General features: G+C 44.4%; 1 protein-coding gene across 13 annotated transcripts in view; it reads right to left on the bottom strand.

The window, feature by feature from the left end:
* Positions 1-17,504, bottom strand: part of MYO18A (myosin XVIIIA) — a 315,102-nt gene that overhangs the window by 179,561 nt on the left and 118,037 nt on the right. For all 13 annotated transcript variants that reach the window (XM_083172333.1, XM_083172334.1, XM_083172336.1 and 10 more), the window contains 5 exons: positions 15,555-15,765; positions 12,048-12,190; positions 9,228-9,328; positions 6,663-6,726; positions 264-408 (listed from right to left, as the gene is read on the bottom strand). In XM_083172333.1, coding sequence (XP_083028459.1) covers positions 264-408; positions 6,663-6,726; positions 9,228-9,328; positions 12,048-12,190; positions 15,555-15,765 — 664 coding nt within the window. The remainder of the gene's footprint in view (positions 1-263; positions 409-6,662; positions 6,727-9,227; positions 9,329-12,047; positions 12,191-15,554; positions 15,766-17,504) is intronic.

The raw sequence follows: 17,504 nt of genomic DNA, 5'->3' as shown, positions 1-17,504 counted from the left end.
TTGTACATCGTATAATCAAGTAGAAGATCTGTTATTTTTATTTCCATATGTTTTCTGCAATCACAATTTGCAGCACTATTTTATAATGAGCCGCTGCAAGGATATAAAGGCTGTGAAGGTGATTAATCCATAACGCGCTTACAAAAACAACATTGAGACATGCACAAAAACAAAGACAGTATCACATTTCTATATGGTGCTTCCTGAAATACACAAAATGATCGAGCACTCAGCCTCTGTCCAGTAATGACATATATTTGTACCTTTGGTGGCTCCAGCTGATCCCAGGTGGTAAATGGCTCCAAGTATTAACCAAAACGCCTTTTGCTCCTCATTGGAAATGCCCATAATTTTCATGGCTGCTTGCAGTTTGCTGAACAGCTGTGCGGACTTCTGCTTATCCTCAGCCTGCATATAAGATGGAAATATTACAGAGTGACGAAAACAGTGAAGGGTATACCAAAGCCTAGAAACCTCGGAAACAAATGGGGGTATAACTCAGTAATACAAGTCTGTCACACATTTTACCTTCTGTATACCTTGTGTGATTGTTTTGTTTAACCATTGTGTAATATTATAATGGTGTACAACGGTAGAACAGGCGGCATCATGGACATAGATTTTAAAATCAACGTTTCCCCAAAAAAATCATGTTTTTTTTAATTTTTTATAAGGTGCGACAAATTGGCTGTACTGTGATGAAGATATTTGGGGAGTTTCAAGTAAGTAAGCCTACAGTACCATGATGTGTGGCTGATGCACACATATGGGAATATAAATTAGTCCCATTGGCGAAAAAACTGGACTATTTTGCTGATATTATAGAACATTGTCGTCCAATTTTTAGTCATTTTTCACCCATGCTTGATTTACGTATTTTTTACTCGTGCCAGATTTTTCGCCTAGGTGAAAAATTGCCACTTTTATTTAAGAAGGTGAATTGAAATTTGCCCTAAAAACCTAAAAAAGTGGCGATTTTTCGACTAGGTGAAAAATCTGCACCAAATGCATACCCCCATAGTGGTAATTACAGGAAAAAAAACAGGTTTAGGTACTTGTGTACTTTCACGGCTCCCACGATGTGCATCGTTCAGGGAAAAATTGCATCGCATGCGATCGCATGAGATCGCATGCGATCTGATGCGATGTCATTTTTCACAGAAATTATGGACATGAGTTGACATCATGTAAAATGCACCCCAAATGTCATTTTTCACACTGTACCACCCCCACTATCAACGCCAACCCGAAGCGTGGCGAGCGCAGCGAGCCCTCGAGGGGCGGCGGTACGCGTCCTACGACCTTTTCATACCCCCACTATCCACGTCGGCATGGAGTTGAGAATAGAAAGTGTGGCGAGCGCAGCGAGCCACCGAGCCCCGCGAGGGGACACGGATACCTGTGAAGCCCGCGAGGGGACACGGATACCTGTGAAGGTATCCGCGTCACCTTGCGGGGCTCGTGGCTCGCCACACTTTCCATTCTCAACTCCACGCCGACGTGGATAGTGGGGGTATGAAAAGGTCGTAGGACGCGTACCGCCGCCGCTCGCCACGCTTCGGGTTGGCGTTGATAGTGGGGGTGGTACAGTGTGAAAAATGACATTTGGGGTGCATTTTACATGATGTCAACTCATGTCCATAATTTCTGTGAAAAATGACATTGCATCGCATCGCATCAGATCGCATGCGATCTCATGCGATCGTATGCGATTTTATAAAAACTGCACAAAACCACGGGAAAATCACATGGCATGCCATCGCATGCCACTACATATGGCATGCAATGGCATGCGATGGGAGCCGTGAAAGTACACAAGTACCCAGGTTTATTTTTATTTTTTTATTGCACCTCTAAGGACTGCAAAGGAAAGAGCAGATGCTTAGGTAATCACCACAGTGTTCTCTTATTGCAACCTCGCAGGTAACTGAATTTACCTTTAATGCCATATAATCTGAGGGCAACAAAAGTAAACAACCCTGCTTAAAATACAGTGTTTACGGAAAGTGCCTGTTACCTTCAAGACTGGGGAAAATAAGATTAAAACAGTTTAAAATCAGTACTGTGCTTGCTGGAGGCAACAAAAGAACTTCAGAAAAAGCAGTTATCAGTCCCTAGAGGGAGAGGGGGGATTATTTTCTGGCCCCCAAAAGTGGAACCTAGATTATCTTCCTGGATCATGCAGCCTAATAATGTCACCTAATCATTATACCGAGAGACACAATTTCTGGTAATAATGGCATCTTAAACTCATTTGATGAATTTGTGACCATCACTTCACATAGTAACACCATGGCCCAAATACGTCTACACCGAAGAGCGACAAAAGCTCTCAATTCATAAAGAACACACCTCCTTCCAACCACAGGTGTCTATTACTAACAAAAGTTAGTTATTATAATCAACTATATGTCACCCTATATATAAATTCACCATCTTATAATACAATCGTCAGCCGAAATATAAAGAATGCAATATAAAGAGGGTGAATTGTTTAACTATATTGAACTATTGTTACTTTCAAGAAGTTATTATTTATTTACAGTTTCTTATATAGCACAGCATATTTCATTGTGCTTTACAATTGGAAACAACAGTGATTAAACAAACTGGGTAGAAACAAACCGACATAGAGGTAGGAGGGCCCTGCTCGCAAGTTTACAATCTATAGGGATAATAGGAGGGATACATAAGGATAGGATTCCATAGCATGGCAGTCCCATCAGATTAAAAGAGAGTCCTGATGGGATGTAATTAGATATGAATGCTACAGGAGGTTGTGTGGGGGTTCCTGAATATTTTAAGCTTGCCTGCAGAGGTGAGTTTTCAGAGAACACTTGAAAGTTTGGAGGCTAGAGGAGAGTCAATGTACAAGGAAGGGCATTCCATAAGGTGGGTGCTGCCCATCAAAAATCCTTCAAGTGGGAGCGAAGCGCAGATCTTGTGCAGAGCAGAGAGGTCAGGCGGGGATATATTTTGAGATAAGTGAAGAAATATAAGTCGCTGTAGTCAGAGTAATGTCTTTGTATGTAAGTAGAAGTATTTTATATTGAATACAGGAATATACAGGCAACCAATGGAGGGACTAACAGCAGATCAGCAGAAATTGAACGTCAAGCCAGGTAGCTCAGCCTCGCAGCTGCATTCAAAATGGATTGTAGTGGCGAGAGTCTTTTCTTAGGAAGACTGGTAAAGAGGCTATTGCAATAATCAATGCATGATTAAGGGCGGGATGTACTAAGCTAAGAATGCGGTGAAACCCCCGTTTACGAGGGTTTTACCGCATTTTCTCATGTACGAATACCCGGCCGCCGCGTCATCCCCTTTGGGTGGCGATACCCTATAGAAGCCTCTGGGCTTCTATCGCCGCCCGTCGCAAACCTGCCACCTCTGCCGACCCCCCTCTCCCCCTGCCCCTGGCTTAAATTCCTGCAAGTCCTCCTGGCCCCAGAAGGTAAACCCCTCCTCCCCCTAGCAATGCAGCCAGACATCCTTCCGGCTGCAGGGGGGAGGAGGGGGCGCCGGGGACAGTCTGCTTAGCTGTCCCGGCATGAGGGGAGGAGGAGGTGCCCAGCGAGGTGACGGAGACCCCCGGTATCGCGGAGGGGCTCCGTCACCGCATTGCGATGCTAGCAGCATATGTTAATACATATGCGCTACCATCGCTGTGGCTGGGCTGCGAGGGTCGGAGATGTATATTAATATATTCCTCCGATAATGAGTGCATGGATTAGAGTTTTGCAGTGTCTTGTGTAAGTTACTGACAAATTTTGGATATGTTTTTTAGATGCATGTAACATGATTTAGAGACCGACTGAATGTGAGGAATAAAGGACAGTTCAGAGTCGAGGATGACCCCATAGGCAGCAAGCTTGTGGAGTAGGATTGATTGTTGTGTTCTCAACAGTGATAGAGATATCAGGTTGGTAACTACACTTGGCTGGTGGGAATATAATTAATTCTGTTTCTGTTTTGGAAATGTTGAGTTTGAGGTGGCGAGAGGACATCCAAGATGAAACGACAGAAAGGCATTCAGAGACACGGAGCAATACTGATGGTGACAATTCAATGGAGGATAGATAGATTTCAGTATCGTCAGTGTACAGAAGATACTGAAATCCAAAAGAGTTGATTAGTTTTCCAAGTGAGGAGGTATAGATTGAGAAAAGTAGAGGACCTAAGACTGAGCCTTGTGGTACTCCAATGGACAGAGGTTGTGAGGAGGAGGTAGAATCAGAGAAACGAACACTGAAAGAGCGATTAGATAGGTAGGATGAGAACCAAAAGAGGGAGGAGAGGGAAAGTGGACTCTTTTTGTGGGGCACTCTTTGAAATATGATAGATTATTAAAACTTAACTTTTAATTTTATTCCATAAGATATTCTTGGACTGACACACTGGTGGATGTCCAACAAACAATGAAAACAGATAAAAACAAAACAAACATTGATTGCAGTGAGCTTGGCAAAAATAGATGCCATGCAATGCGAACAAAAAAAGATGAGTTCTTGTAAAGTGGAACTATCACGTGGGGTTCAATATATTTGACATAGAAGTTTTTTCACACTAGAACTCAAATTATGAGGATGTGCTTAGTCTGGCAGTTAGCTCTTTTGACTAGGAATCGTTTGAAGGGAAATATAATAGTAAAAGGGTGGTGTTCCCTTATTTGACTGCGGTGTATTAAAGATACCTAGGACAGGTAATAATATATAATCTTAAACGTAGATTATGGGTAAACAAAATTATGTTCAAATAACGTATGCAGTATATTTTGCCCCCGTTTTAACTGTGGTACCAATAGCTCATCTGAAGGTTTAAACAGTGAATTAATGTTTCGGGAAGCACAGGTGGACGTAGAGAGAAAGGGGTGAAACCCCTGATAGAGTGAACATCAAATGTTGTGAATGTGATGGAACCAGTGGTAGCACTGTGTATGTGCACAATTGGGACAGTAATATTCCAACACCCAATCCTTTACTTTTACCAGGCCTGGTGGTGGGTGTGAAGTGCAAACCACCATGTGACAGTGCTGCAGGGGAGGCCTTGTCTAAATGTGTGAGCCAAGTTTCTGTAATAGCCAGCAGATTGAAGTTGCCAGATATGAAGAGGTCGTGGACTGATGTAAATTTGTTGCAAATAGAGCGTGCATTCAATAAGGCACAATTTAGTGACTTGGAGGGTGACGGCAGACATGTGATATTTATGAGGTTAGCTGGATTTCTATAATGTTTTGACTCAGCTGAATGTGAGTGGGGCAGGTGGTTGGGGCCTGGATTTGTGGGTATATCACCAGCTAATAAAAGCAGAAGAGCTAAATAAAGGTTTGTGAATATTTTGTGTTGTGACAAGTTTTGGACGTTAAAGTGCATGTAGAGAAGTAACTAAAAAGCTCATGAGTGTTAAGAAGAGGGGAGTAAATAATGGAAGCAGAAAAGTACACAGAGAGGATAGTTGTAGGGGTAGTGTAGGATAAGTAGAGTTTGAATGACATGATATGAAAAAAAGAATAGTTTGGCAAGCGTCATGTCAGTTATAAGGCTAATATTACTATTAGAAGGTAAAAGTTAAATGACTTAGGGGTATTATGTGTAATGAAAGGTTTGTACAATGGCCCTTATTCTAGTTGACTCGGACTGCCATTTAGTGTTCTTAGCCCCGCCTACTGTACGGATCTCTTACGCCGTCCAAATGCGGTAAGACGCCAAGCGAACGGACCACGAGTGGATGTTTCATGTGAACACCTCCCCCATCTGTGGGAACCTCCCCCATCCTCCGATGGTCGCCAACCATCGAATGATGGACAGAGCAGTCAGACAGCTCCGAGTGCTCCAGACCACTCAGACATTTCTCTGTACGAAAGCAGGGATATGGCGGGCAGCTGGCATCCGGCTGTCAGCTGTCCGCCCCCACACGTGCATCATGGCCGGATTACCATACATACGCCCATCGTTTTCATGGGAACTCCCTGGTAATGAGCCCAAACAGCCCTTCACTCCCCTCTCCACCCCCTGCTCAGATTGTTCCGACTGATCGTTTTCTGTACGGAATTCACGCCGTATTCGGACGTGCGCGGTGTTCGCACATGCGCAGAAACGCCTCTGAACATGCGCAAACACAATACATCGGCCGTCCAACCGCACACGCAGCCGTCCAACTCAATCAGAATAAGGGCCAATGAGCAGAGATAAATACCAACAATTGCTGGAAACTTGGAACGTTTCTAATAGATCAGATCTAGTGCCGAGAGTCCAGGTTACACAGTCAGGAGATGCATGTTGAGAGGGGAAGGTAATTGTCCTTTGTTGTTAAAAATTTCTTCAGTGATCCGTTGTTGGATAATTTGTTTTCCTTCGGTTTAACATCCAAATAACATTGACGTTCTTATTTAAGTTTATGCTATTCTTTGAATAGATGTCCTTAGAAGAGATGGCCACAGGCCTCCCTGATGTCCATTAAATATTTGATTACTATAAAGCAAACATGTGCCAAATGCCTTTGTTAATTACAGGAGTCAAAAGTAGGTTTGTTGGGATGGGTTTACATGCAAAAATGTATATCTGAACACAAACGCTGCCGCATTGTTGGCTGTTCTGGGTGTGGTTATACTAGTAACATGAGCCTGTAGCGTTATAAGTGATGCTGTTTGAGTCACTGCTTACCTTGGATAGAAGAGTAAGACCAAACACATTGCTGTCAGCCAAGTGGTTGAGATGAAGCTCTGTCCTGGAGAATAATGGAAATTTAACGGCTTTTAATAGAACTTTTAAAACAATCAGGTCCACATTGGTACATGCAGCAATAAATTACACAGTTTCTGCTATTCAGATTTGCACAGTTGAAATCCGTCAGAGCATCCGAAAGCAATCATTTACATGTGATTTCTTAGTTTTTTATTTTTAATCAATTTGCAAAAAATCTCCAGAATTTTTTTTTACACGTTGTCATTCTGGGTTACATTAATTTTGAGGGTGGAAATTAATTTATTCCATTATGGAATAAGGCTGTAACATAATAAAATACTGTAAAAGTGAAGCGCTCTGAATACTTCCTGGATGCACTGTACAAATGATGTTACAAACTATGTTCCTAGAGACAATAGAGACACACTTGGTGAGGCAAGAAGCAGTGGTACATATGGGAAGGGAGATGAGAGGTGGATATGGTGAAGTACCCGTCAGAGGTACTCATGGGGAGGGGGATCAGAGACACACTTGGTGAGGCAAGAAGCAGTGGTACATATGGGAAGGGAGATGAGAGGTGGATATGGTGAAGTACCCATCAGAGGTACTCATGGGAAAAAAATTGCCGTACTGATAACTCATGAATGCAAGTGAAGAAGGAGCATTAAGGTGAGATGGGGGAGTAGGGAGTGGCACATATGTGACGGATTAGCTGTGATGATTTCCTGAATTCTGAAACCTCTTGGCCACTGCATGCAGTGTAGAGCACCACCATTTTTCTCTTAGTGATATGTCACTATTGTCACTAAAATAGTCACTGCTGAGCTCTCCTTTGTCATAGTTTAATGGGTACTCTTTACTTATCACGGCGCCCATCGCGGGCATTGAATGCACTAAAAAATCGGGTGCGACGCGACCAACGCGATTTCCCATAGGGAACAATGTTAAATGTCTCAATTGACCCGATTTTCCTGTTCAATGCCTCAATTGACCCGATTTTTCCATAGGAAACAATGTTAAATGGCCCACAGAGGCCAAATAGGCACCCTGAAGTGTGAAATGGCCCCCACAATTGTTAACGCCACCCCACGATCAACGTGAACCCGAAGCGTGGCGAGCACAGCGAGGCCGCGAGGGGCGGCGGTACGCGTCCTACAACCTTTTCATACCCCCACTATCCACGTCGGCATGGAGTTGAGAATAGAATAGTGTGGCGAGCGCAGCAAGCCACCGAGCCCGAAGCGCGGCGAGCCCCGCGAGGGGACGCGGATACCTGTGAAGCCCGCGAAGGGACGCATTTACCTGTGAAGGTATCCGCTGCGCTCGCCACGCTTCGGGCTTGGTGGCTCGCTGCGCTCGCCACACTATTCTATTCTCAACTCCACGCCGACGTGGATAGTGGGGGTATGAAAAGGTCGTAAGGCACGTACCACCGCCCCTCGCGGGCTCGCTGCGCTCACCGCGCTTCGGGTTGACGTTGATCGTGGGGTGGCGTTAACAATTGTGGGGGCCATTTCACACTTCAGGGTGGCTATTTGGCCTCTGTGGGCCATTTAACATTGTTTCCTATGGAAAAATCGGGTCAATTGAGGCATTGAACATGAAAATAGGGTCAATTGAGACATTTAACATTGTTCCCTATGGGAAATCGCGGGCATCGCGTCGGACCCGATTTTTAGTGCATTCAGTGCTCGCGATTTTTTTACCTGCGATGCCCACGATCAAAATCGTGGGCGCCGTGCTAGGTAAAGAGTACCGTTTAATGTTTCATATACCTAAACCTTCCTCCAACAAATGCTCTATAAAGTTATTAAAAACTGCATAAATATCCATCCAGTGGGTTTTAAGATTAGCCTGAATGAACGAACAGGTGCTTTAAAGGGGTGTTATTTTATACTAGTTTGCAGCACCTTAATAGTAATGTCAACACCAGATGCTGTGCGCAGCCGGACAGAGCAAATCTTGAATGAATCTGTTGGGTGCCATCTAGTGACTGCCAGCATACAAAATACCTGAATTTCCCTGAGAGACATTAGCCTTTCATAATATAAGATATATAGAGATGAGGCTGTATAAAATGCCATCGGGAAGGGTAATTTGTAATGTTTTATTCGCATTTAGACGACATCACTGTATGTTGATGCATTACAAAATAAAGCTTTCTGAGCATTAAGATGTACTTTTGTATTATGTGAGCTTACATAGAAAACAACATTGCAAAGTTTATGTTTAAGTCTTTGTTGCATAACCCAACACGTTTGTGAATGAGCCTTGTACACTGAGTGGTCATATTAGAGCATAAGGCCCAAATAACTGTACATAACACGGTGGTCATTTCTGAGACTCATACACACTCCTTGTCCACAGAACCTGGATTCAGAACCTTGTTCCCCCTCAGAAGAGACCAGTGTATAGATTTAAAAGTGTCACCTGATAAATTTAAAATCATGGGATTAACACACACATGTGCAGATCAGGTATTACGTCATGTTTTGTAAATACATACTGAAAGCGGGATCATACATATAGAAGAAGCTCAATTACCGGAGTGTGCTATCTGCGCCAGCCAGGAGGTAGTAGAAAACATTGAAGGACGCTTCATTGTCTGGACGTCTGGCCACCCGGAGTTTCTCCAAAAGCATTGTCTGAAACCCAGGAACACACACCATCGTCAGTGTTTATTTTACGCACAGAAGCTTTCACCAATCCAATAATCTATGAAAACAGTTATACCCCCTTCACACAGAAAAGCAAATATGTTAGTATGTTAAAAAATTCGGTACTTGTTTCCTAGCACGGCCACAACGATTTAGATCGTTGTGGTCGTAAGATAAAAAATCGGATCGATCGCATCGCATGCGATTTGGTCGCATACGATGCGACCGATCCGACCGACCGATTTTTCACCCGATTTTTTTTTTTTTTCACCAGATTTGTTTCAATTGCCCCCCCAAATGTTACTAAGTGGGCTAGACCCCACGATAGACGTCAACCCGAAGCGTGGCGAGCGCAGCGAGCCCGCGAGGGGCGGCGGTGCGCGTCCTCCGACCTTTTCATTCCCCTACTATCCACTAGGGCGTGGAGTGAGAATAGAATAGTGTGGCGAGCGCAGCGAGCCACCGAGCCCGAAGCGTGGCGAGCGCAGCGAGCCCCGCGAGGGGACGCGTCTAACTTCACAGGTATACGCGTCCCCTCGCGGGGCTCGCTGCGCTCGCCACGCTTCGGGCTCGGTGGCTCGCTGCGCTCGCCACACTATTCTATTCTCACTCCACGCCCTAGTGGATAGTAGGGGAATGAAAAGGTCGGAGGACGCGCACCGCCGCCCCTCGCGGGCTCGCTGCGCTCGCCACGCTTCGGGTTGACGTCTATCGTGGGGTCATGGCGGGCACATAAAAAATGTGAAATGGGTCATATTGGGCCATTTCACCTTTTTTATCATTTTACCCTATGTGAGATGGACTTAATCAAGTCCATCTCATCTTGTGCCATTATAATGGCACAAGACCGACGCGATCCTCCCGATTTCAATGTTAAAAGTTTTTTTAACATTGAAGTCTATGGAAAAATCGGGTCAATCGGTCGGTCGCATCGCGGCCGATTTTAATTGGTCGCGACCGACCGATTGACCCGATTTCTGTCAATCAAAGTGAAAAAATTGTAAAAAATCGGCCACATCGTGAGGATCGTGTCCCTTAATTAAGAGCCACGATCACTCACGATTGTGGCCGTTCTAGGAAACAAGTACCAAAAATTCTACCTGGTACTTAGCCGTTCAACGCGGGTCCTTTTTCTATGTGAAAGGGTCAACCCAGGTCGTAAATCCCTGGTCTGTGACCCTGGAATATACCAGGGTCAAAAGCACGGGATTCTTGACCCGGGTTGACCAATTACACAGAAGAAATACCAGCAAATTACCAGATAGAAATTTTTAACCCGGTAATTAGCTTTTCTACATGAAGGGGGAGTCAGGCTGGGACCAACGAATGTGAACATGCTGTATAAAAGCCAGGAATTTCAGAGCTTTCTGTCTAACAGTGGTATTGGCGACCAAAGGCCCGATTCCGAGATGTACAGAATTCCTGATCATGATATTCTGAAAACTGAGTTGCGGCTGACATAGGGCAACCTTGAAACATGTGCAATCCAGAATCATCCATAGATGCTCTTTTGCTGGTCACTAATGGCTGAGTAGACGCTTGAATGCAGGAAAACTGAGTGCTAACCTGTTCTGAGCTGATCTAGAATGCTCTCATTATTGTTGCAGACCCATAAACGCATTTCACTCCAAATAAAGGCTGATCTTCACATAGACTTTCCAGTTGCCTGAAACCGCATTACATGCAACTCCTTCAGGCACAACAAGATGGGACCCAGGACTCTAGTAAACAAGTTGTTGGGTTTGCGTATGCGCGCGATTATACATGTACCTCTAGACCAGAGGTGCACAACATTATTAGATCTGAAGGCCATATTGGGAGACTGAACTCAATAGAATGTTAATTTGGATTTGTGCATTTATGCTATAACCTGCAATAACAGCAGTCCCTGTAGTGCAGGCATGTCCAAACTGTGGTCCCCCAGCTGTTGTCAAACAACACATCCCAGCATGCATTGCCATAGTTTTAGCATTCCCTAATAGCAAAACTGTGACAAGGCATGATGGGACTTGTAGTTTCACAACAGCTGAAGGGCCATAGTTTGGACATGCCTGCTGTAGTGTATAGAGAGACACTTGCATGCCAGAGGAGTGTCGTGATCATGCAACACGTTCCATTCAGCTACAACACAACCCTCCCAGCCCTAGCTCTGAATAACGTAACATATATTTCTTCCCTTTACTGTATTCAGCTTACTCTTTCGTACCCCATTCTGCCTCTGCAGACATAAGAGGCCCGAGTTTATGATGCATGAAAATCAACATACGCTTTTACATTTGAATGTTTCGAAAAGGGCATTTCAAATAAATTGTTGTGCATGAGAAGTACAGAAATGTGTATCTTACATCCAATTCTACGGTGGCCCTGAGGGCAGTCCAGCGGTGGCTGGGTGGGTAAGCAGACATTTACAAAGGGTCAAGCTTAGCATTTGCCCAGGGCATTAAATGGCTCTCCATAAACTATTGCAATCATTGTAGCTGTGTGATGGCGAAAATTATTTTCTAGATGGAAATTAATTCCTGCTCCCGCACACTTCTGAAAAGCTACTTGGTATATCCAATGTTAATCCTTTCTGTGCTGAAGGCTACAACAATTACCACAAAGGTTTACAAATCTAAGCACATTTGCCATGCTTACTCTTAGGTCTATTAAGCCTTTTTATCGTAAGCTGCAGATTCCTGACCTCTTCATAACAGATACTTCTCACCTGTATGGATGCTGATGCCACCTGTCCTGTCTGGTCAAAGTCCAGAGAAATGATCTGAGAGAACCGCGTGGCATTGCCATTCAGGCTCGTGCTGCTATTGCCAAATGCCTCCAGGATGGTGTACATAGCCTGCCACTTTTCAGCTGCAAAAGTCAAGAAGATACTCTTGAATTGTATTCCCACAAAAATTAGTTTTCAATACACTAATAGGCAAATAAATGTATTTTAGAAGCACTGACTTCTGCATATGCTATTCATTTGTCAACTCAGTGTTGAGTAGGCGTTGCCCTACATATATATATTGAAGATGGCTCGGTAGTGACGATCTAATGGGCCCTACACACATGCCGATGTGTGTAGGGGTGACCTAGCTAAGCTAGGTCGGGCCATTCTGCTCCTCTGTGTGCTGAGCGAGCTGACAGCGCCAGTGTTCTCCGGTGAGAGAACCCTTGCCATGGCGATATTGGTGGACACTGCTCATCAATCTCAGCCAGCGGCGGGGACACGCATTGCTGCCGCTATAGCCCCTACACACACACACCAATGTAGGGGCATTTGCTAAGCAACTTTGCCAAACTAAGCAAAGTCGCTTAGAAAATACCTTAATATGTGTGTAGGCCCTATATCATCTTAAGACTTTGCTCTACTCTTCTAGGCATGATCAGGTGCCGATGCAAGCAAAGTGCAGACCTATACTGGGCTTTATGGCATATCATCTCTGAGCCCCCTAGTGGCCACACCCCATGCAGTGGGTTCTGCAAATAGTAGCAAACCAAATAGTGCAGAGGCAAAATAACAACTCCATATGGGTCATAGGGTCAACAGGACAACCAAGAGGAATGGCGGGCCCTGGTAAAATTTGGGGACATGGTCTAAGTGTGGGAGGTGTGGCTGAGGGTGAATGAAAACTCTACACTCAGCAGCAGCTCACACCAATAGCATGTACTGTGCTGACAGTAGGCTCAGCATGACCTCTCATACTGTCAGTGAGATGCTCATGCTGAGCCTGCTATCAGCACAGCACATGCTGTAGGTGTGTGCTGCTGTTGCTACCTGGGAGGGACGGAGGGGGAAGGGAGGGGTCGGACCAGGGCCCCTGCAGGGCCCCTCCAGCAAGCCTGGGCCCGGGTAATTAGTACCCGCTCCCCCTCCCCCTCTCGGCTGCCCTGACGGTCAACAGTAAGAAGGTCGACCACTAGTTGACAGGCCATAGGTAGAAACATAAAAAGGTTGACATGCCTTAGGTCAACAGGGTCAACACAGGCAATAGGTCGACATGATAAAGGTCAACATGAGTTTTTCATGTTTTTTTGTGTCCATGTCGATATGGACACTGTATAAGTGTACCACGTCCCTTCACATGGCGTCTCTCTGCACACAGAGAGCTGACAGGACGCGCTTCTGTCAGCCTCTGCTGCGCTCTCAGTGTGTATAGACCTCCTGTGGAAGTAACACACTGTGCCTGCACTAACTAGTGAAAATTAATAAAATAAAAAAACACCTAGCTACTCTACACAAAGTGGCTGCAGTCCGCAGCCAGCCAGCACAGCACCCACTCCGGTGGGCACCTAACACGAACTGAGGAACTCTGGGATGCAGAAGGGAGGAGCCTGCCTATCAAAGAAGTCAGCATAGGTGCCTTGCTCCTGCGGACCCTCCTACATCCCATGGTTGAGCTGTGTCGCCAGGATGGACGAAAGAGAAATGTAATATTAATGTCTACCTTTTTCATGCTGACCTTACCCATGTCGACATATTGCACGTGTCAACCTTTTCATGTGTTACCTATGGCATCTCGACGGCCCACTACAAGCAGGCAACTCCCTCTGGTTCCAAAGCTTCTAAGCTATCCAGAATATGCAATCATCATTCAGACTTTAATATCTGTGTGTCGTTAAAAACGTCTGAGATACTACAGCATACAACCTAATCCTTACAAATATTCATATTTATTATAGGATCATTTATCAAACTATTTACATTTGAATATCACTAAAAGGACATTTAAAAAAAAGTTGAGCAAACCCAAAATAGAATAAACAGAAGAAGCTGAAAGACAACCCATTCATAACCTTTCCTAGTATTCAAAATACTTCTAACAGCTAATGACAGTTATAGAGCACTGCCCTCTAGTGGCCAATAGTAATGTTGCAGTGTAAAATGTATTATTTTATTTGACCAAAAAAGTTGTCAATTATACACTGTATTTAAACGTTTTTGTCCAAATGAATTAAAACAAAACTTGGGCTTTGTGTCTACTAATCTTTCACTGTACCTATCACATTTGTCTGATCAAAACAAGTTTCGGTACTTGTTTCCTAGAACAGCGCCCACTAAGCTATTTGCTTAGTGGGCTATTCTGCTTAGGGAAATCGCATCGCATGGGCCATTTTAGTGACGTGCAATGCGATGTGATTTTTTAATGTAATTTATTCACTGCCATGTGTGCCCCAAGGGATCGCATCGCATCTCCCGAAAAATCAAACGCGATTTTATAGGGTGTGCGATGCCATTACATTAGGTATACAATAATATGATTGTAGGCCATAATAAGAGGTTTTACGCACCCCCCCCCCCCCCCTCCCACTATCCACACCACCCGAAGTGTGGAGAGCACAGCGAACCCCGCGAGGGGCATCGGAACGCGTCTGCCGACTTTTTCATACCCCCAATATCCACGGCGAAATACATGTAAAGTAATCCGCGTCCCCTCGCCACACTTCGGGCTCAGTGGCTTGCTGCACTATATAAAATCAACTCCACGCCGACGTGGATAGTGGGGGTATGAAAACGTCGGAGGACGCATTTCGCTGTGCTTGCCACGCTTCGGTGTGGCGTGGATAGTGTGGGGGGGGGGGGGGGGGGGGCGCGTAATACATCATTGTAGGCCATACAATGATATTATTGTATAGCTAATGTAATGGCATCGCACACCCTATAAAATCGCATGCGATCACATGCGATTTTGCGGGAGGTGCATTGCGATCCCCTGGGGCACACAGCGCAGTGAATAAATTACATTAAAAAATCGGATTGCATCGCATCACGCGGAACTAAAATGGCCCATGCGATGCAATGCGATTTCTCTACGTTTGCGTACGTAGAAAATCTGGGCGCCATTCTAGGAAACAAGTACCCAAGTTTCTTTACAAAAGGAATTGAGAGGTTTCAGAACCATAACAATATCAGAGTTCAGCTTCATTGTGGAGTCGTCACTGTTTCCAAGCCTAAAAAGCCTGATAAAGAGCTTGTAGTGAGGCAGACGTCCGCTTGTAGTGAGGTAGATCACAATGTTACATACAAAGTCGAATATCTGATCTCCTGCCAGTGAATTTGAACATAGACATTTGTAAGAGTTAGGAGAAGACCGTTTATATTCAATCGGCTTGTATTCTAGATGAAGCAGCATTTATATGCCAATCGAACACAATACCAGAGCCAGACTCCTGCGGCAAGTCAGTGGGCTGGTAGCACAAGACAGCCTCCATTACTGACACCGTGCCGTACCTGAGAGGATCTTTCCAGTGCTGCCAGACACTGTAGCAAGATACTGGATAAGGTGCTGGCAACTTGTGGTTTTGCCGGAACCACTGCTCCCCAGTAAGACAATGGATTGATCCTGACGAGTCATTAGCATATTCCAGTATGCAGCCTGTGCCACGCCATATATATGAGGTGATGTGTCCTCTCTGCGACATCCCTTGAACATGTGCATCACCTGCAAGGAGATAACATGATGGGTTAATAATACCCAGGAACACAGAACATTATGACTATGGGATGAATGGAAGGGACAATGGCTGCCGTTTCCCTTCTGCCCAGTACCATGGGAAAGGTCGGCCGACCAGGCAGTGGAGGGAACAGCTATGCTGCAACATTTTGTCAAGTTTTGAAAACCCATTCAGGGGAAAGCAGGTACTGTAGCCCCAGTATTTAAACTGTATTGTTATCATCTATGTCTAACCAGAACAGGTTTTTGTATGAAGGTGTCATTTAATTTGAATTCTTCTGTTCCTAATTTCAGACTAATTAAACATAGGTCCCTGTAACTATTAGCCCCAAATGAAAGCGTTGGTTTAGAGTCATGTACTGCTTTGCTGTAAAAATCTCAAGCTTTCTATGCATTAAGTAAAAGTTGCAGGAGGGCACACACAAGTACGTCAAAAGCTGCAGGTAAGCAGTGCATTTACATTATAGCCTACGCCAATTTTCTAACTTTGACAGAAAAGCATTATCACCTTCCTGCTTAAACTTACATTTGCATGAAATGAAATAATCCACGATATTGAGTGTGGTACCTGAATGTTTTCATAATCCTCCTAGGACGTGATAAATGGAATGGCTTTGAATAACAGCGTATGAATGTGCTGCTCTTGCTAATCTAAAGTGGGTAAAGCTGTAAAAATCGTCAGGATAACAGAGGGCTGGAGGTCACCGGAAAGCAAATGTGCTCAATGATCTCGCAATCCTCTGTTTAAATTTCAAGAGTGCTTTCAGCGTTTTATACAAATGGCTTTCAATGCTGAAAGAACGGATGGAAGATAAGGGATGGTTTTATTAGGAATCTTGACTGTGACCATAATTAGGATTGAATGTACCTGCACGGTGTCGCTCAGGGGGGATTTTGTTGCCATGGCAACATGGACATTTAACATGGAAACGGGTGAAAAAACTGACAGGATGTGAATGGCCTGGACTGCCCTGATGGATCTCACTTCAGAGCAAATTTCTAATGAAACCCAGGGAGATTGATGTCTCTGTGCTCACGGAATAAGGGGTCTCTAATGCTGGAATGGAAGGGTAATTTAACAGAAAAAATGGCGTCCCCCGAGACCTAAGATTGTACTACATGAAGAGCAAATGGAAAAGACAACATGATACACTTTCAGATAGAACGTATTTCAGGACTCCAACTGCCACAAATATAACCGCTCCAGAGTGATTTTTGGAAATTACACCTAAATGATAGCTCTGTCACGTGAGGAATCTAAAAGAGAAGTGATAAAGTACCCGGTATTTTGTCACCGGCCAATCAGCTCCTAAATGTCCCTTTTTAAACCCAGCCTGTAACTCAACAGCCAGGAGCTGATTGGCGTTTTCTGAATGTGCTTATAAAAACAGTATACTACAATTTTTCCTTTTTTTGTACATAAACCACACTGAATATATATAATAAAGGCAGCCATTTTAAGAATGTAGCTTTACTGAGACCAGATCATTTCCAAAAATTCTCCTGACCAAGGAGAAAACAAACTGCATAAAGTAATAAAAATACAAAACATTAAATCAGAGCACCCTAAATCCCCAAGGCACCCCGACTGTCCAGGTTTTAAGTATGTCCATGCTTGGCCATAGGTGACTTAATAAGTACCCCAGTCAATTTGATTTAACAATCTGTGCTAAGTCATGGACATACTGTACTTGAAGACTGTACCGTTGGGGAGCCTTGAGGACTGT

This window comes from Crinia signifera, chromosome 2 (genome assembly GCF_055691185.1).
Source record: "Crinia signifera chromosome 2, ASM5569118v1, whole genome shotgun sequence".
In the NCBI taxonomy this organism is placed as follows: domain Eukaryota; kingdom Metazoa; phylum Chordata; class Amphibia; order Anura; family Myobatrachidae; genus Crinia; species Crinia signifera.
The sequence above is the reverse complement of the archived record's forward strand: the minus strand, read 5'-3'. Positions and strand labels throughout refer to the sequence as shown.